The sequence below is a fragment of the Lycium ferocissimum genome, chromosome 10 (assembly GCF_029784015.1).
Source record: "Lycium ferocissimum isolate CSIRO_LF1 chromosome 10, AGI_CSIRO_Lferr_CH_V1, whole genome shotgun sequence".
NCBI lineage: Eukaryota > Viridiplantae > Streptophyta > Magnoliopsida > Solanales > Solanaceae > Lycium > Lycium ferocissimum.
This window is the reverse complement of record NC_081351.1, coordinates 24,453,625-24,473,631: the sequence shown is the minus strand read 5'-3', so window position 1 is coordinate 24,473,631 and position 20,007 is coordinate 24,453,625. Positions and strand designations below refer to the sequence as shown.

At 32.8% G+C, this 20,007-nt stretch overlaps 3 protein-coding genes and 1 long non-coding RNA gene across 4 annotated transcripts; 3 read left to right on the top strand and 1 right to left on the bottom strand.

Annotated features, from left to right (window-relative positions):
- The first annotated feature begins 1,115 nt into the window (after positions 1-1,115).
- On the top strand, positions 1,116-3,421 carry LOC132035230 (uncharacterized). The gene is made up of 4 exons (XR_009409199.1): positions 1,116-1,256; positions 1,421-1,478; positions 2,565-2,603; positions 3,226-3,421. It is a non-coding gene; the product is annotated as an uncharacterized LOC132035230 (long non-coding RNA).
- A 283-nt stretch (positions 3,422-3,704) lies between these two features.
- LOC132035228 (F-box/kelch-repeat protein At3g23880-like) lies at positions 3,705-5,437 on the bottom strand. Its single transcript, XM_059425514.1, has one exon. It carries the CDS (start codon positions 5,134-5,136, stop codon positions 3,880-3,882), a length of 1,257 nt encoding a protein of 418 aa, XP_059281497.1. The 5' UTR covers positions 5,137-5,437; the 3' UTR covers positions 3,705-3,879.
- Positions 5,438-6,199: 762 nt separating this feature from the next.
- Positions 6,200-8,786, top strand: LOC132035227 (xyloglucan O-acetyltransferase 1). Its single transcript, XM_059425512.1, has 2 exons — positions 6,200-6,520; positions 7,256-8,786. Exons 1-2 carry the CDS (start codon positions 6,331-6,333, stop codon positions 8,344-8,346), a joined length of 1,281 nt encoding a protein of 426 aa, XP_059281495.1. The 5' UTR covers positions 6,200-6,330; the 3' UTR covers positions 8,347-8,786.
- An 8,138-nt stretch (positions 8,787-16,924) lies between these two features.
- On the top strand, positions 16,925-17,596 carry LOC132034743 (proteasome subunit beta type-6-like). The gene has a single exon (XM_059425107.1). It carries the CDS (start codon positions 16,925-16,927, stop codon positions 17,594-17,596), a length of 672 nt encoding a protein of 223 aa, XP_059281090.1.
- Positions 17,597-20,007: the final 2,411 nt, after the last annotated feature.

The following is a 20,007-nucleotide window of genomic DNA, read 5'->3' as shown; positions in this document are numbered from 1 at the left end:
ATTAAATTCACATGGACTTTTTATTATTATTCTTGGTACCTTATGCAATTCATTGATAGAATATCCCAGTTATAGCTAATTCTTTCTAAATTCAGTCTCACGAGAATAATCGACAAGAAAACGCCGAATATGATTACATGAACGATTGATTTATAGTTAAACTCAATAAATAATCTTATTTGGTATTTTTTTTAATTATCTTAGACAATGCTAACCTTATGAATTAACTTTTGAAATTAAATTAAGTTCAAAATCTATTTCTTATCGCATGATGAAGTCGTTAGTTCGTTAGCTATATATGCTAATCTATAATATTCATAGTGTTTGGTCATACGGTCCATTTTGGACTGCTAATAACAACCAGCCTGAATGTTTTATTAAAATGGATAATAGAAGGCCTCCGTCTTACCCCAAATCGGCAAATCCAATGTTGACTAAAATCTCTTTAATTCCTAAGCAAAGAATGATAAACTATCAAATAAACTAGTAACAAATAGTGGAAGATACTTGTCCTTTTGCTTTTGGCTTTTCATTTTATAAAGGTTTTTATTTTTTTAACCATAAAAATATAGTAGGAATGCTGTGCTCCACATGGGGTTACTGGTTGCATGTGGCAATTTAAAAAGCTAAATAATAGTTGCAAAGCATTTGATCTAAACAAAATAAAAAAGAGTAGTAGTAATAATTTCCAGCAAAACAGGATGGTTCTATACGTCTGCTTCTTTGATCCTTCTGCTCATGATTTATTCTAGTGGATCACTAACTCTCCGTTATTTCAATTTATATGACAATATTATTACTATTAATTTGGTGAGCCAAAATAGTTCATGTTTAACCACATTTTTAAAAAAATATTTCTAATTATTAGTAAATATTATGATTTATAATATATTTTATATAGTTTTAAATTAATAGTATTTATTTTCAAAATTTAAAGAATTTATGTCCGAATTCACACAAAATTTAATGTTCTTTAAATCTTCAATACACGGACTCTAAACCTTGCCACTTAAAGTGGAACGCGTGGGATATTATTTTATTTATACGAGTATATATTATTTTACTAAGGAATCTTTTCCTAGTTGTAATATAAATATTATTAATCTTTGTTCTCATTTGCACTAATTTCCTTGCCGAAAAAGCACCACACTTTCCTCCACCCACTTTCTCCTCTTCCATTCTTTCTTGCTAGCTGAGTAGAACTCTGAAAATGGATGATTTTGGAAACAATCTCATCAAAAATATAATACGTACCCGTAAGTTCAATATTATGACAATGTTATTGATCTGAATTCTGACTTCTTTATATATAGTGTTTATATAATTGTTGAATTTCTTTGACATTTCATGTATTTTTTTTTTATATTTTAAATCTCTTTCATGAAAATTCTAATTTCGCGATAATTGGATGCTATGACAGTTATTATGGCTCCAGTGTATACTACAGCAGGTTATATTGCATACAGAACTGGACGCTGGTACACTTCCTCTTTTCACTCATTTATCTGCTTTGTATATAACTAACTTGTGATTTATAATATTTTTATGTGGTTTTTAAATACACCCTTTTTATTTTCAAAACTAAATGGAAACTTGGTCTTTTTCATTATCATTAATAAATTTGGAGGAATACAGTTCTTATTTATTTATAATATTTGCTTACAAAACAACGGAGGGTATTTTTGACTTTAAGTTCGGAAGATATTTTTGCCTTTTCCTAAGGCGGTAGGGTGACCCTTTTCCCTTGTATATAACTAACTTGTGATTTATAATATTTTTATGTGGTTTTTAAATACATTTTTATTTTCAAAACTAAATGGAAACTTGGTCTTTTTTATCATTAATAAATTTGTTACAGTTCTTATTTATTTATAATATTTGCTTACAAAACAACAACAACATATCCAGTGTAATCCCAACAGGTGGGATCTGGGGAGGGTAGAGTGTATTCAGTCCTTACCCTTACTTCAGAGAGATAGAGTTTTTGTCTTTGGTAGACCCTCGGTTTAAGTAAAACATTTCAAAGCAGATTTGTGATATTTGCTTAAAGACATTAATCTGATTTTGATGTAATTATTATCTGCTCAATTGGTCAAATAATAATAAAAATGGTCTTTATGTTTGGGAGTAGGTTCAAAATATCTCCTAAACATATTTCTTAAGAAGTTTGGTACTCTAAATGTGCCACCATCAACTATTTACAAATTCCGACGGTTAGATTTATGAAAATTGTGGAAAAAAAATTAACAAGAAACACAAGGAAAGCTCCATCAAATTTTAAAAATTATACATCAAAAATTACATTAGACACCAAAAACTGATAAAAATTAGCAGAAATAGAGGATAAGTCTCTCATTACAATAAAATTTGGGGCATTACTTTGTGAGGACTTGCTCTTTGTAAACCTTTATGTTCTTTCTGGAATATAGTATCGTTGAACCTACACATTTGACATAGATAATTTGTGTTATACAGATTTAACAAGGAACAAGGTTTAAGTGCAAACAGTCATATTGTTTGTTTATACTTATTTATTTTGTTGGTGCAATTTGTCTCTGTGGCAGGTTTTATAATCATGAGATGAGGAGGCTCGCTATAGAAAGGTATGATCCATTTGTAAACTTATATAATAATTTAAACTATGTTGGAATCTCCTAACCAATAAAAGTGATTTATTATTGAGCATTATGGTGAGATGAATATAATTCTTTCATCCTTAATCAACAATTTCGAGTTCAAGTCTTGTGAATAAAAAAATTATAATAAAAAACACTTTCTCTTTAATAGACCTTATGTAACGTAAATTCTAAAATGAATACCGAACATCTTAAAAAAAAATGTTTATTGTGGTAGAATGGCTGAATTTGAAGGTCTTAGCACATGGGTTTTCAGTTCTTTTTATTGTTATTTCAACACTTATCACATTGTGTTGTAAAAGAAAAACAGACAAAAACATCAAATCCGAAAAAAGTCACCATCCCAAAAATACTACGTAGTTAATTACTACTAGTATTATTCGTTTAGGATGTTTTATCTGAGAAACATTAGAATGACTTTGTACTTTCATTTTCTTTCCAACATTATATGCATTGTTATCTTATGTTTATGTTCTTACGTTGTCAATGTCAAATAATGAATTGACCACATAGTATTAGCTACGTCAAATTTTGTCTTATGAAAAATTTCTGATTGTCTTCTTACTTTTTTATTCTGTTATTTTCATAGTTCTAAAGAGACGCAAATGTGGGGAAAACCAAGGAGCAATGATCGACCATCCACATCTCGCCCCTTTTGGTTCTGGTGATTGCTTGTTTTTTTCACAATGTAATGTTAACGTATTTTCATTTTATACAGAGACGGATTTAGAATTTAAATTTTATAGATTTGAGTGTGAAATTCTTTCACATTTCATTTGATTTTACTGTATCTGGCCGTTAACCATGTGTGTAGCGACATAATGAACGATTTGATAGCAAAAGCAATAAAAAAAATTAATATGGAGTAGTTTTTTCTAGATAACTTCCTTCGATATTCTTTGTGCACCTTTACGTGCATCAAAAGAGAACTCATTTATAATCCGGGGATTATTATAAATTTTTTCCTAGTTTTAGTTTAATATCCACAACCAAACACTACAGTGGACAAATTTAATTCCAAATTTTATACTAAGATAAACCCCTAATTCTAAAACATAAATTGACCATAAAAAAAGATTGGATTTCTCTGAAAGAAATTTTTCACCCATATAGGAAAAGAAATATTCAAAAGCCTAACTGTGAATTATACTAATTGATGCCATTACAATAACATTAATCCTAATAATACAACAACAAAATTACAAGAAAAAGTGTCCCTAGACAACATAATGAGGAAATTGTATCATAGGATCACACAATTACCATCTTGCTTAGCACCTACTTCCTTAGTTTCCTTCTTACTAGTTGTACTCTCTAGCTTTGCATTCTCAATTTCCATCCTTTCAATTGTAAAATTAACTTCTTCTTTAATTCGAGTAGTTTCAACTATAATTGGTTCAACCCAAACCAAACTCTCCATAAAAGAAGTCACATAAGGAACTCCAATTCCATTAGCCCAAATACCAAAATCCTCAAATTCTTCATTTTCATGATCATACAAAAAAACATTCTTATTTATGTACACAATTGCCTCTGCAAAATGGTCCAACACTCTCAAAGGAATTATAGGCCCGGACAACTCTTCATCCAACCTTGTCACATACAATTTTGTCCACGTCTCCTCCATTGCGTATTCTTTCATTAACCAAACCTCAATATCGAGAATTGTATCGATTGGTGAAGTTGATTTTGCACAAACACATAGTGATCCATGCAACGGGCTTATACAATTGGCTTCCCGTTCTGTAGGATTGGGGAGCCAAAATTCTTGAAACACCTCTTTTACCACGTCAAAAGAAACTATAGGCAACCTCCTAGGTCGAATTTTTCCGTATTCGCGCTGCGTAAGCCAATGGATGCACCCGTTGAAGAAAACCGTGACACCTCGTACGTAATAATATTGTGAAGGAAAACAGTCCCCAATGGTCTTCCATGAATCCTGTTTTAAACTATACACCTCGACAATTGGTTTTTTTAATATTCTATCATCAATGTAAGTAACTTTTACCATTTTGTGATCGTTGCTACCATCAAAACCGAACCCGTAACTAGGCGCGTGCCTCTGACGTTCCGGGGAGAAGGTGGAAGCGGGCACCGTCCTGTATTTCCTCAATGACGGGTTCCATAAATTGATTTCTTTTTTACCGTGTAAGAAATTCGTGAGGAAACAAATTAATCCGTTACACGAACCTACCAACTCATAGGTACATGGCTTCGTGTTCATTATGGGGAAGCCCGGGTGAATTAACTCGTTGCTCGGGCTTCCCGCGTAACACCATGATCGAAGCCCTTCATTGGGATATAATTGGTACACAATTTGGAATAGACGCAAGTTGTCGCTAACAATTTCCATTTTCTTTCGATGTGCATCGATGAAAATTGGATCGTTGATTAGAGAACGCCATGATTTACAAACGGATCGAAATCGAATGAGAGGTTTCACGGGTAAGTGCAATAAAATCTTGTTGATGATTTGATCTGTGGATAATGATTTCTCCATCTAAATTTGCCACCTTCATAAAATTACACTATTTATGCCTAATCCTTGAAGGTTTTGGAATATGTGATCAGATGCTTCCTCCAGACTTAACGTCGTTATCAATTAAATTTTCTTTTCTTCACCGGATCAATACTAACCTATATGGTAGATAATTTTGGGGAAAGAAACAGGTTAGTTGGATTAGTATGAAATTCACAAATCTAAGAAAGCTGTGGGGGTAATACTGGTTTTGCTGAATTTTAGCTTTCTTTTGTTGAGTTTTAAGATAAGTTTTGAGCAAAATGTTTCTTCATAGTAACAATTATGTGGGGCTATCGTAGTAGTAATTTCTTGTTGCATGACAAATGTAAGGAGACAATAATTTTAACGTTAAATTAGCTTATTCATTATACAAAAAAATAAAAATAAAAAAATAAATAAATAAAATGGAAGGTGGTCATTATTATTCGAAATGGCTGTAAAAGGGTTAAAAGGACATATATTTATTAAAAGTGCTTATAATCCGAATTGAGTCGAATTAGCTTATAGACACTTTAATTTGACTAAATTTTTTTATTATTTATTTTTAATATCTTTTGTAATTTTCTAAGTACACTTTCCAAAACAAAACTCCTTTCACCATTCTATTTCAATCGTTTGTCATTCCCCTTGTAAATGTACTTTTAAAATTTATACCAAATTATTATAAAGGAACCTTGATGATATCTTCATGATTTCAACCAAGAAGTATTTCTCTACATGTTTTTCCTAGACATATCAATTGTTTATAATAAATTTCAACACACTTTTATTGATTTGGTATGGCACTAACTATTCCAATGTGAGATGCAAAAAGGGATGGAAAATGCTAGTTGTATCACTTGTTTGAATCTGAGGTGACACATTATCAAAAAAAGAAATTGGTTGGCCAACCAAATATAGTGGGATCCTCACTTTGACTTAATCATCCACAAAATACTCTATCTTTTCTTTCAACCTCCACCATCACTCCTTCCAAAAACAAAAACAGAAATGGACAAAAACAAAAACAAAGAAATGGATCAATGCTATTCTTTGAGGGAAAGGAAGGGTAACCAAAATCTTTTTCATTTGTTCTTGCCACCCTATTGCCAAAATGCACTAATATTGATCCACTTTTATGCAAACTATTCTTTGAGGGAAAGGAAGGGAAAAAAAAAGGTTTGGAAATGAGAAATGGATACAACAAATCCATTCAAAGACCAACCACATTCAATTCCCTTAAGGAAGTTATGGCCTTGGGCTTTTTATGCTCTTCTTCCTATATTAGCTATTTTTCACTTAATTGCTCGTCCTTTTCCTCTTTCTCCTTCTCAATCTGAACATTCACTAATCATCACCAACTCTTCTTCAACTCCATCAAAAGGTACAATGCAAAAACTAAGGGAATTTCTTGTTGTTTTATGTGTTTCCAAGATTTATACCGGCGATATCTATTAGTTGAAAACATGTTTTAGTTGTGTTAGCACTTTTATCGTAGGTTCTATGCTTTTCAGGAATCATTTAGCCTATCAGAGGTTTATACTTATAAAAAATATAGAGAATTTTTAATAAGTTTTATTTGAATTGTATAATATTGACTTGAGATGAATTTAAATAGATCATATGCTTTTAAGGCGTCATTTAGCCTTTCAAAGATTTATACTTGTAGAATATAAAGAACTTCTAGTACTTTCTTTTGTGTTTGTATAATATTGTCAGAGATGAGTTTAAGTGGAGCAACATTCCTAGTGAGGATTGGTATAGCTAATCCCAACTTGTTTGAGACTATAGCTAATACATGAAGTGGCGGAGCTAAAGGGAGTCAAGGAGGTTCAATTGAATCCCCTTCACCAGAAAATTGTACAATCCAAATAGGATGAAAATAATTCTTTATGTTATATATGAACTATTTAATCCCCTTGACATAAAAAGATCTTGTGTAATGGTAAAGGGAGTTCAAAAATTGCCTTAGTGTCACAAATTCAAAGCTTAGGTATGGTATTTCACTATTTTTTTTAAAATCAACTTGTATAAATTTCTGGCTCAGTCACTATTTTTCCAGATTTGCATGCACATTTGTTGATAATGCTGCACATCAAAAGATTATTCTTTTTTGCAGAAATAGGAAATGATAATGTTGAAATTTCATGTGACTATAGCAATGGCAATTGGGTTCATGACAAGTTAGGCCCTTTGTACACAAAATGTGGCACAGTCAAAGATGGGCAAAATTGTATAGCTCATGGAAGGCCTGATAATGACTATCTTTATTGGAGATGGAAGCCAAAAAATTGTCAACTTCCAAGATTTGACCCAAAAAAATTTCTTCAACTCTTCAAGAACAAGAATTTAGCCTTTGTTGGTGATTCACTAGCTAGGAATCAATTGGAGTCATTACTTTGTTTGTTATCCACTTTTAGTCCTCATGATTTAGTTTTCAATCATGGTGAGGACAACAAGTTTAGGAAATGGCATTTTCCTTCACATAATGTGAATGTATCAATATATTGGTCACCTTTTCTTGTTAAAGGGGTTGAAAAATCAGACAAGAAAAACTATAACACTTTGTTCTTGGACTCTGTTGATGAGAAATGGGCTTCTGATTTGGGCCAAATGGATTTGGTTGTTTTTTCAGTTGGACATTGGTTCTTGCATTCAGCTGTTTATTTTTACGGGGACAAAGTACTAGGTTGTCATTATTGTTCTGGTCTGAATTACACTGAGGTTGGATTTTATGATGTTTATGGCAAGGCATTTGAGACTACTTTTAAGACAATAATTGAGAGGAGAGGCAAAAATGTTGGACCACTTGATGTGATTGTGACAACATTTACACCAGCACATTTTGAAGGAGAGTGGGACAAGTATGGGGCATGTTCTAAGACAAAGCCTTATGATGCAGAGGAGAAAAAGAAGCTCGAATGGATGGATGCGGAGATGAGGGAAACAGCGATAAAACAAGTGAGCGCTGCGAAAAAGGAAGCTCGTGAGAGGAACATGTCAAATAATGTTAGATTTGAGGCAGTGGACGTGACGAAATTGGCATATCTAAGGCCAGATGGTCATCCCGGACCTTATATGCATCCTTTTCCATTTGCTAATGGGATTGAGGAACGCGTGCAGAACGACTGTGTTCATTGGTGTTTGCCAGGGCCTATTGATACGTGGAACGAGATTTTGCTGGAAGTAATCAAGAAACAGTTTAATTGAGTGAAGAAAGTTTAGTAGATATGGTGATTTTTCCAGATTTCTGTCCATTGGGTATTTTCTCTTTTATTCCCTTGGAGAGCCCAAGAAAGAGGCTATCAATGACTGTTAGAGTTTATCTAGAGGTCACTAGTCCGACTAATTCATATTTGCATAGTGTAGGCTTCATAAAGGGGAACATGCTCCCTACCAAGAGTTTCTCCATTCTCCTAGAGCTAGAACTCGAAACATCTGATTAAGGGTTGAGGAATCCCATCAATCCCGCCCCACTCCTTAGTGGTCAGTGTGATCCTTTCTTGCTAGGACAGAATAATGTGAAAGAATAGAGGATCTTGATTTTTGAAGAAATGTAGAATCTACGTATTTGCTCTATCTATATAATCAATTCGATTGACTGTAATTAATACCAGGATGTTAAAGTAATAAGTTGTTGTTTTCTTTAAGATTCTGAATGTCATGCTGTCAAACAAGTGAGTTACAAAATAAACTGCAGCTCAACCTGTAAGCCTAGTGAGCTAGTTGAATGCCTCAACTTATAGCTTGTAGCCCATAGCCAAGGACACAGATGAAAGAGCTTTTTTTTTTTTTTTTTAAATAAATGTAGTGTTCGAATCAGCTTGCGCACATCTCATTTTTACCACAAAAATTCGGTATCGTGAATTGTGGAGTAAGAAACGCTAGCTAAACAAATACTATATCACACCACTTAGGCTAGATTGGGTCCCAATGTTGGTTGAGCGTAGACTAGTTTGTCCAGACAATCACATTAAAGCTAAAAACAGATAAGCTTCTCACTAACTACATGAAACGATATATGAGCTTACACCATAGATGTTTTTAGACTTACCTAATCTTGATAATTAAAACAATAAATAAATCATTCTTAATTAATTTTATTAATGTAGAAGAATAGAAAACTCGGGAAAGCATCATGAATATGTCTATACAACATTTTTAATTTTTTATGGCTAGAAATTATATGCTAACATATTGAGAAAAAAAAAATCTATAACGTTTGATCACAAAAACTTATTCTTTTTTAATTTTGTTTTATTAAATTCATTCACCCAGGCTTTCACCTCCTGTGGTGCTTGTGGTTTGGCATAGCATAAGGAGATTTGTCATCAATATGATAGAGACTTCAAGTTACCATCACTATGATAATTGGAATGGAAACCAGACCTACGAGTGAAGTCCTTGTTATCCATGATAATCAAATCAAAAAGTTATTATGTAAATAAGTTTTCTTACAGAAAAAAGATCAGAATAAGAAACGTGAATTTAATTTTTAATACACGAGGAAAATTAAGTGTTACAAAGACAAGCATAGAATAAGGTTTTTGAAATTTCTCCATATTCTATTTTAGCAAACTGTTGAAAGGAAAAATTAGGAAACTCTCCCTCTTCATCATCCTAGTTGAACTGGTATTCTCTTCCTAAACCCACTTGAACTAGTAACAAACTACGGTTCTACTTCCCATTTAGATTATCTCCTTATATGTATTTCCTATTCCGAATCAATTTAGTAATAATAGTTACTCTTTATATATAGCAACACCCCACAATTGAATCAACCAACACATCTTCTCATTACTTCTTGTTTTCCTAGCTTGATCAATTTTTAACACTTAAGTATGTCCTTGTCCATTATTGATTACAACGAGTCCCACCCCTCAAACACCACCACAATCATCGGAGTCACTTACGACGATGGCGTCATTCTTGGTTCCACTAACACAATCACACAGTTAACTGCTAATGTCATGTTGTGTAATTGTGCATTAGAAACAGAAATCCTTTTGGAAGATGCTCGCAATTTTATTCTTGACCAAGAAAGTACTATGGTCGCGGCTGAGACTATAGGTACAACGTTGTCCTCATATAATTACAACAATAAAAACATGCTACAAACCGGGCTTATTATTGGTGGAGGAAGTAAACTATATGAGATATGTTATGGTGGAATGGTTATGGAGAAATCTAATTTTGCTGTTGGTGGATATGGGGTTACTTATTTGTGCGATTTCTTGGAGAACGAATGGAAGAAAGGGATGAACGAAAAAGAAGCTGAAAAATTGTTGTTGAAGGCATTGTCAATGAATTTTTCATTAAGTGGTGTTAGCACTTGTGGTGTTCAAACTACGAGTGTAAACTCGAAGGGGGTCACAAGAGCTTTTCACCCTTACGACACACTACGTCCTATTAGGCAAGACGAGATGGAATTGGAACATGTGAAGGAGAAGGCACTGCTCAAAGACATACGTGCAAATTTAATTTCTTTGCTGAACATCAACATGTGTCTTTAGATTCGTATTTTTCTAAAAGTTAACAGTGGCAATATAGTAGTCATGAATGCAAGATCATGCATGTATACATATTAATATCATAAATTCATAATCATGATTGTGTTATGGTAAATACTTGTTATTTTCTTCTCTACGTATAAACAATATGATTGAGCCTGACTTCATTATGTGGCAATTTCTGTACTACAACTCATCAATGAGAATATTAATTATATTTTTTGCATTGGAATTACACTCCTTTGCATAATTTTTTAATGGAAGCAAAGGAAGGATGGAAGCTTATATATATATATATATATCAACTTTTTTTTTTTCGAGATATTTTGGTTGTCTTACAATAAAAGAATTTGAACACATTGAGTCGTATTGTTATATTAACGGTTAGTCCAATTTAACTAATTACCATATCATGCGTGTCATGGAGATTGACGAATATATGTTATTGTAACAAAGTTTATAATGGTAGTGTACAGTCAGCTTGCGCGCACCTCGAGTAATTCATAGAAACAAAATTCTACTTATTTTTACAACAAAAATTCAGTCAAGCAATTGTTTCATCTTGAAGGGGAATAAGAAACGCTAGCTAAGCAGTACTATCAAACTGAATGATCAAGTGACGTGCAAAAATATAAGCCGGAAGTATAGCGCATCACACCACTTAGGCTACATTGCGTCCCAATGTTGGTTGACCGTAGACTAGTATATTCAGTTAGTCACAGATTATCATTTAAATAAGTTTTCATATGAAAAAACGTGAATTTAATTTTTAATCCACGAGGAAAATTAAGTGTTACAAAGACAAAGCATAGAAGAGGGTTTTTGAAATTTCTCCATAATTCAATTTTAGGAAACTACAAAGAGAAAATTTAGGAAACTCTCCCTCTTCAATCCTAGTTGAACTAGTATCCTCTTCATAATCCCACTTGAACTAGTAATAAAACTATCAACCATTCCATTTATGAGATCTCTATATTTCCTACTCCAAATCAACTGAGTAATACTAGTTACTCTTTATATATAGGAACACCCCTTGGTTGAATTCACCAACACATATTCTCATTACTTCTTGTGTTCCTTGATTATATTAGCTTGATCAACAACTTTTAACAGCTGAAGTATGTCCTTGTTAATCATTGATTCCAACGAGTCCCACCCCTCAAACACCACCACAATCATCGGAGTCATGGGCGGAGGCAGATGACGCCAAGCGGTGTCACCCGACACCGCTTGGCCGGAAATATTTTTTATTTATATCTACATAAATAATCTGGCGAATCAAAAGATATACCGGTTTTATATAAATAAAATGACACTGCTCGATAAAAGTGCTTCCATCCGCGCGCTGGTTTAAGCTTCTAGTTTTACCATCGAGGTCGAGTGTTCCAATCTGGTCAGCCCTAATGACTTTTTAAAAAAAAAATTAGCATTGTTCAGAAAATTTACTGAAGTCAGGTCTTGATCATTTGACGCCGACCCAAAAATAAAGTTTCTAAACCAAGTAAACCAACATCCATCAAATTCATATTGCAGTCAAAAATAAGTTATTGCCTTTGATGAGCTTATGAGTGGTTGTTTTATGACTAGTATAAAAAAATTATTTAGTAATATTTTCAATGAGTGTATTATAGATACGTTTCAAAATTGAAGCTCATCGAGGAGAGTTGTAATTTTATACTTGAATTGTGTTTTTCTAAATTATGATGTCATTATAGTGATTTATAAGTTATTGTCTTTGCTGAGCTTCTGAGTAGTTAGTTTGTGACTTGTAAAAAAAAAAGTATTTAGTAATATTTGTAATGAGTTTATTACGGATACGTTTCAAAAAAATAGAAGCTCATCGAGGAGAGTTATAGCTTAACACCTTAATTGTATTTTTCTAAATTATGTTGTCGTTATAGAACTTATTCATTTGTTCACTTCAGAATTGGCTCAAGGGGGGAGGCTAGTGAAGCCTTCGCTTTAGGCCCCTAAAAATTTTAGGCTCCAATTTTTTAATTAATTGTAAATTTCATGATTTGAGCATCGCTTAAACAATATTGTAGTTTGTAGAAATATAAAAAAGTAAACAATAAAAAGAAAAACTGTCTACTTTTATTATAAAAATATTTCAGAATTTTGCATTAGACTACTCACATCTTCATATTAGTAAATAGATTTTATACAATAATATCCTACAGATTGTATTGCTAACGCATGGTTAACATCTTATTAACTTGAATTAATACTTACTAATATAAATGATAGCTTTATTAAGTGAAATTAAAGACTTTATGTTGTTAAGGATATACACTATAAACAAAAGTATAAAAAAACGTATAGGCCTCTTATTAAGAGTACCCTTTTTTTTTAATTAAAATTCTTTAAATATCGACACTGCTTGCAAAAAATTCTCCGTACGCCCCTGATTCGGAGTCACTTAAGACGATGGTGTCATTCTTGCTTCCACTAACACAATCACACAGCTGACTGCTAATGTCGTGTTGTGTAATTGTGCATTAGGAACAAGAATCGTTTTGGAAGATGTTCATAGTTTTATTCTTGATCAAGAAAGTACTATGGTCACGGCTGAGACTATAGGTACGATGTTGTCTGCATATAATTACAACAAGAAAAACATGCTACAAACCGGGCTTATTATTGGTGAAGGAAGTAAACTATATGAGATATGTTATGGTGGAATAGTTATGGAGAAGTCTAGTTTTTCTGTTGGTGGACATGGGGTTACTTATTTGCGCGATTTCTTGGAGAAAGAATGGAAGAAAGGGATGAATGAAGAAGAAGCTGAAGCATTGGTGTTGAAGGCGTTGTCAATGAATTTTGCATTAGGTGGTATTAGTAGTTGTGGTGTTCAAACTATAAGTGTAAACTCGAAGGGGGTCACATGCGCTTTTCACCCTTACGACACACTACTTCCTACTAGTACGAGATGGAATTGGAACATGTGAAGGAGAAGGCACTGCTCAAGTACATACGTGCAAATTTAATTTCTTTGCTGAACATCAACGTGTGTTTTTAGATTCGTATTTTTTTAACAGTTAATAGTGGCAATATAGTAGTCATGATTGCAAGATTTAAATATAAATATTAGTATCAGAAATTCATAATCATGATTGTATTATGCTATATATACTTGTTATTTTCTTCTATGTTTGAGCCTGACTTCATTAAGTGGCAACTCTTTTACTATAACTCATTAATGAGAATATTAGTTACTTTTTTTTTAGGGTAACTTACAAAAATAGCTACCTTTTAATAGCTTCTAACAATTTATAGCTACTTTTTCTATATTTACAAATCGTAGCTAGTTTTTGTTGTATTTAGTTGTATTTCGCGTTTTTGAAATATAGAGAAATACACGGAAATACAAAAAAAAATCCGAGAGTTCACATTTTTTGAAATATACCGAAATACAAAATCGGATGTTTATGGAATAGATTCTCTTCTTTCATTTTAAATGTAAGTCAAATTAAATCAACCATGTATGACGCATTTTTCCATAACAACCCACGTTTCTCTCTCCAAATTACTCCATTCCAAACTTTTAAATACTTCCAAATACGAAAAATATACATAAATACAATGAAATATGGTTGATTGTTTAAGAAATATAAAATTGTAGTATTGTATGTACAATGGAATACAATGAAATATCGAAATCAAGTTTAGAAATACATTGAAATACAACGAAATATACTTCAAATATATTTCCCAAGATTTTTCATTTCTTTTCTAACCAAAGATCAATCATAGCTGTCAAACATTATCCTTAGTAGAAACCATGGATTACCTTATTCACCAACTCATGATCAAGATAACATGATATCGTAACGAGAGGCAACAATATATCTTTGAGGCATTTCATCAAACACCTTCTTCGCATCATTATATCTTTGAGTGCCATACTTACTTGAAAAGATTGTAACTTGAGCATATGCATATCTTAACGAGAAGGAAAAAAGATATTAACGATCAGATAGGAATAGTTGTCATTTGGTGCATTTACACGAGTAGTTGAATGTGCTTTCATAACGAAATTACAAAGAAGATAGAAGATATCAAGAATGTGATGCTCACTAACAAAGAATTTGCTCACTAACATGTCAACAAAGACAAATCAAAGAATGTTTCGCTCACTAACGAAATTACACTCGAACCACCTAATCTATAGAAGATATCAAGAAAAAAATGAAATCAACTTCTACTAGATCATTGAATCAGATATATACTGTGCAATCACAAAAAGCTTAAGCTTTATGGTTGTGATGTTCATTATTCCAAATCCGATCAAGTTGCTCGATAACCGTCCGTATCCGAGAAGAAGCCATGGATTCCGGCATCACCGATGGCAATAGAGAGAGAATTTTTTTCGGCATCACCGACGGCAAGAGCCGCCCTTACTAATGCCGCGAGGCGTTTTTCGAGGGGAAAGGGAAAGGGAAAGAGGAGAGAGAATTTTTTTTGGTGGAGAAGATGATAAATGTGCAAGGAGGGAGAATAAAGAGGTACATGTATTTCAAAAGTTATCGGATTAGTTATGGAATGTAATTTTAGAAAAATAAAGCTACAAAAATTAAATAAAAAAATAAGGTAGTTATTATTCATAAATAAGTCTTAGAGGTAGCTATGACAGGTAAAAATTCCTTTTTTTTAACATTGGAATACTCTCTTTTTCATTATTTTTCAGTGGAAGCAGAGGAAGGATGGATGCTTTATATATCAAGTTTTTCGAGATATTTTGGCTAATACTATTACCATCTATTCAGTTAGAAGAATCACGATAATATTTCGTCTTTTGTCTTATTTGTAACTAGTAATTATCAACCACAATAAAAAGAATTTGAACACATTGAGTCGTATTGTTATGCTGACAGTGTCAAAGTTGTTACACAGTTGATCCAATTTAACTAATAATCGCAGGTTTGGACTCGATTTCCTGTATTACGATATCATGCTTGTCATGAAGATTGACGAATATAAAGGAAATGGCAGTCTGGTACTAAGCTCCCGCTATGCACGGGGTCCAGGGAAGGGCCGGACCACAAGGGTCTATTGTACGCAATCATATCTTGCATTTATGTTATTGTAACAAAGTTTATGACGGTGGTGTCCGAGTCAACTTGTGCGCACCTCGACTAATTCACGGGAACAAAATTCTACTTATTTTTACAACAAAATTTCAGTCAAATAATTGTTACCGTGAATTGGAGAATAAGAAACGCTAGCTAAACAGTACTATCAATTGAACGATCAAGCGACGTGCAAAAACATTAGCCGGAAGTATAGCGCATCACACCACTTAGGCTATATTGTGTCCCAATGTTTGTTGAGCGTAGACTAGTCTGTTCAGGCAGTCATGTTTGTTAAAGTTAAAAACAAAACTCAAATTTACTGACTACATCAAAAGCGAAATTCTCAACTTCAAATATAATGCGAATTGGAATAGAATTTGTAGCACAATTAGGAACAAATTTCTCCGTATATAAGTAGCATATCCAGTATAGAGAAGGAATATAATCCAAGCAATCAAGTTCAATTCAATCAAGTTATTTCAAGCATTTCCAATTACTTTCAGTCCTTAATCGCTTTTTTTTTTAAATCACATTCCTCACAAAGTTCTTGATTTTTAAATCAACCAATGTTAGCTTAAGTCCAACATAATTTCCTACAAAAAGTTCTTTTTGTAATTCGTTTAGTCATGAGGCTTTCTTGAGTAAGCTTGAGAATTATAAAAGATTAACCAAACTTCTCTTTGAGAATTATAAAAGATTAACCAAACTTCTCTTTACCACACTAAATAGTCGAATCACAATTTAGTAATCGTGCATAATCTAGTCAAAGTTTTCAGTGTCAAGAATTAAACAAACAGACGAACTTATAAGAAGTTAAAATATTCTTGTGTGATAAATTTTCTCCTTGGAACATGATAATTGTCCCTTTCATTATATCTTACAACAAATGAACATTCATATACACTTTTAAGTTTGACCAAATTAGGAAACTGTTGAGAGAAAAAAATTAGGAAACTTTCCCTCTTCATAATCCTAGTTGAACTAGTATTCTCTTCATAATCCCACTTGAACTATAACAAAAGTACAAAACTATGGTTCTACTATTCCGTTTAAGAGATCTCTATATTTCCTAATCCTAACCAATTTAGTAATAATAGTTACTCTTTATATATAGGAACGCCCCTCTGTTGAATCCACCGACACATCTTCTCATTACTACTTGTGTTCCTTGATTATTTCGCTTGATCAATTTTTAACACCTGAAGTATGTCCTTGTTCATCATTGATTCCAACGAGTCCCACCCCTCCAACACCACCACCATCATCGGAGTCACTTACGACGATGGTGTCATTCTTGGTTCCACTAACACAATCACACAGCTGACTGCTAATGTCGTGTTGTGTAATTGTGCATTAGGAACAAGAATCGTTTTGGAAGATGTTCATAGTTTTATTCTTGATCAAGAAAGTACTATGGTCGCGGCTGAGACTATAGGTACAACGTTGTCCTCATATAATTACACCAAGAAAAACATGCTACAAACCGGGCTTATTATTGGTGAAGGAAGTAAACTATATGAGATATGTTATGGTGGAATAGTTATGGAGAAGTCTAATTTTTCTGTTGGTGGACATGGGGTTACTTATTTGCGCGATTTCTTGGAGAAAGAATGGAAGAAAGGGATGAATGAAGAAGAAGCTGAAGCATTGTTGTTGAAGGCATTGTCAATGAATTTTTCATTAAGTGGTGTTAATACTTGTGGTGTTCAAACTATGAGTGTAAACTCGAAGGGGGTCACGAGAGCTTTTCACCCTTACGACACACTACTTCCTATTAGGAAAGACGAGATGGTATTGGAGCATGTGAATGAGAAGGAACAGCTAAAAGGCATACGTGCAAATTTAATTTCTTTGCTGAAAATCAACGTGTGTCTGTAGATTAGTATATTTTTTAAACAGTTAACAGTGGCAATATAGAAGTTGTGACTGCATGATTATGTATAAATATTAATATCCTAAATTCATAATCATGATTGTATTATGCTAAATACTTGTTATTCTTCTCTGCGTATAAGCAATATTCTTTAGCCTCGTTAAGTGACAATTCTTGTACTACTACAGTACAAACCATTAATGAGAATATTAATTATGTTCTTTTATTTTTATTTTTTTTGCATTAGAATTACTCTCTTTCTAGATATATCAATTTTTTTTACTAGATATTTGGTTAATACTATTACCATCTATTCAGTTCGAAGAATCACAATAATATTTCTTCTTTGTCTCATTTGTAACTAGTAAATATCAACCACAATAAAAAGAATTTGAACACATTGAGTCGTATTGTTATGCTAACATTGTCAAAATTGTTACAGAGTCCAATTTAACTAATTATATAGCAGGTTTTGACTTGATTTTGTATTACTATATCATGCTTGTCATGAAGATTGACGAATATACATTACTGTAACAAAATTTATAGCGGTGGTATCCGAATCAACTTGTGCGCACCTCGACTTATAATTCACAGGAACAAAATTCTACTTATTTTTCCAACAAAATTTCAATCAAGTAATTGTTTCACAGTGAATAGGGGAATAAGAAACGCCAGCTAAATAGTACTATCAACTGAATGATCAAGCGACGTGCAAAAATGTTAGCCGGAAGTATAGCGCATCACACCACTTACGCTACATTGTGTCCCAATGATTGCTAAGCGTAGACTAGTTTGTTCAGGCAGTTACAGGTTTGTTAAAGTTAAAAACAAAACTCAACTTTACTAACTACATCAAAAGCGAAATTGTCAACTTCAAATATAATACGAACCGGAACAGATAGAATTTGTAGCATAATTAGCTAGTGGCTTATTAGGAACAAATTTCTCCTTTTATAAGTAGCATATAGAGAGAGAATATACTCCATGCAATCAAGTTATTTTCGTGCATTTTTAATTACTTCCGCCCCTTAATCGCTTTCTTGAGTCACTTTACCACACTAAATTGTCTAATCACAAATAATGAATCGTCCAGATAATCTAGTCAAAATTTTCAGTCTCAAGAAATAAACAAACAGACGAACTTATCAGAAGTTGAAATATTCTTGTGTGATAAATTTTCTCCTTGGATTATATCCAACAACAAATGAACATTCATATATAGTTTTAAGTTTAACCAAATTTAAATAATTAAAAAGAACAAATAAATGACTTCTACTTTTTTTTTTTTTTCTAAATATAGAATGCAAAGCTCAATATAAAACCTAAATAATTAGTATGTTTTAAGAATTATCTGTAAAGTAACATAACAAAATCAGAAAAGATATATATGAGCTTTACATTCATACTAATATACGTTCACGGACTTACGTAAACCTTGGGGATTAAGATAAAATAAATTACTAATAACTAACTTCAATTGAAAAAGTCAAGCAAGCACCATAAATATATGCTATATAAAATTTAAACAATATTATATGCTTATATAAAATTTATACTTATATTGGGTGTGTTTGGTACGACGGAAAATGCTTTCCAAAAAATGGTTCATATTTTTTTCTTGTTTTATTGCACTAAATATTTTAAAAAATTTCATTCGATGAAAAATAGTTTCCACAAAATAGGATAAAATGTTTTCTTAAGAATTTGAGAAAAAATATTTTTCGGATCAATAAAACCACACCAACGCATCCCTAACTCACCCCGTATTATCCACCTACTTGCCTACCCCACCCCACCTAACTCACCCTACCCCTATCTAACCCAAGCCCCATCCCCTACCTACCCCCACCTACCCCCACCCCAACCTACTCCAGCTCCCCTAACCCCCGCCCCCATTTTGCCTATCCCTCCACCTACTCCCACCACAGAAGATACACTACGAATTCAAAAATCTCATAGTGTTTTGCTCCGAATATATACAAGCGCTCTTAAAAAGTCATTTTTCAACTTACGTACCAAACACAAGAAAATGAGTAGGAAAATATTTCCCCCCCCCCCCCCCCCCATATTTTTAAGAAAACATTTACCAAACGCACCGGTATTTTTTTTTTTTTTTTTACAAGGTATGTTGTGTGTGTATACACACCCCCCCCCACCCTTTACCCCCCCCGCCCCTTTTCTTTCATAAGTCCTCTCTTTCTACAAACTACCTCTGCACTTATTGTTCACGCTGTCCAAGGTCTGGCCCAATTTCATCAACTAATTGAGTGTTAGTATATTTTCATTTCTGCATATTAGCTAAAAACAACAATTTTAACTACCCATTGTGTTGATTTTCCAAAATTAGGGTTCTAATTTCGTGTATCATTTTGATTTTTTCTCTATTTTAATGTTATAATGCTTCTACTAACAT

Bases quoted from the DNA above. Each gene is read 5' to 3' on its own strand.
- LOC132035228 (XM_059425514.1), bottom strand. From the start codon at position 5,136: ATGGAGAAATCATTATCCACAGATCAAATCATCAACAAGATTTTATTG.
- LOC132034743 (XM_059425107.1), top strand. From the start codon at position 16,925: ATGTCCTTGTTCATCATTGATTCCAACGAGTCCCACCCCTCCAACACC.
- LOC132035227 (XM_059425512.1), top strand. From the start codon at position 6,331: ATGGATACAACAAATCCATTCAAAGACCAACCACATTCAATTCCCTTA. The intron at 6,521-7,255 runs GTACAATGCAAA...TCTTTTTTGCAG, and splicing joins TTCTTCAACTCCATCAAAAG to AAATAGGAAATGATAATGTT.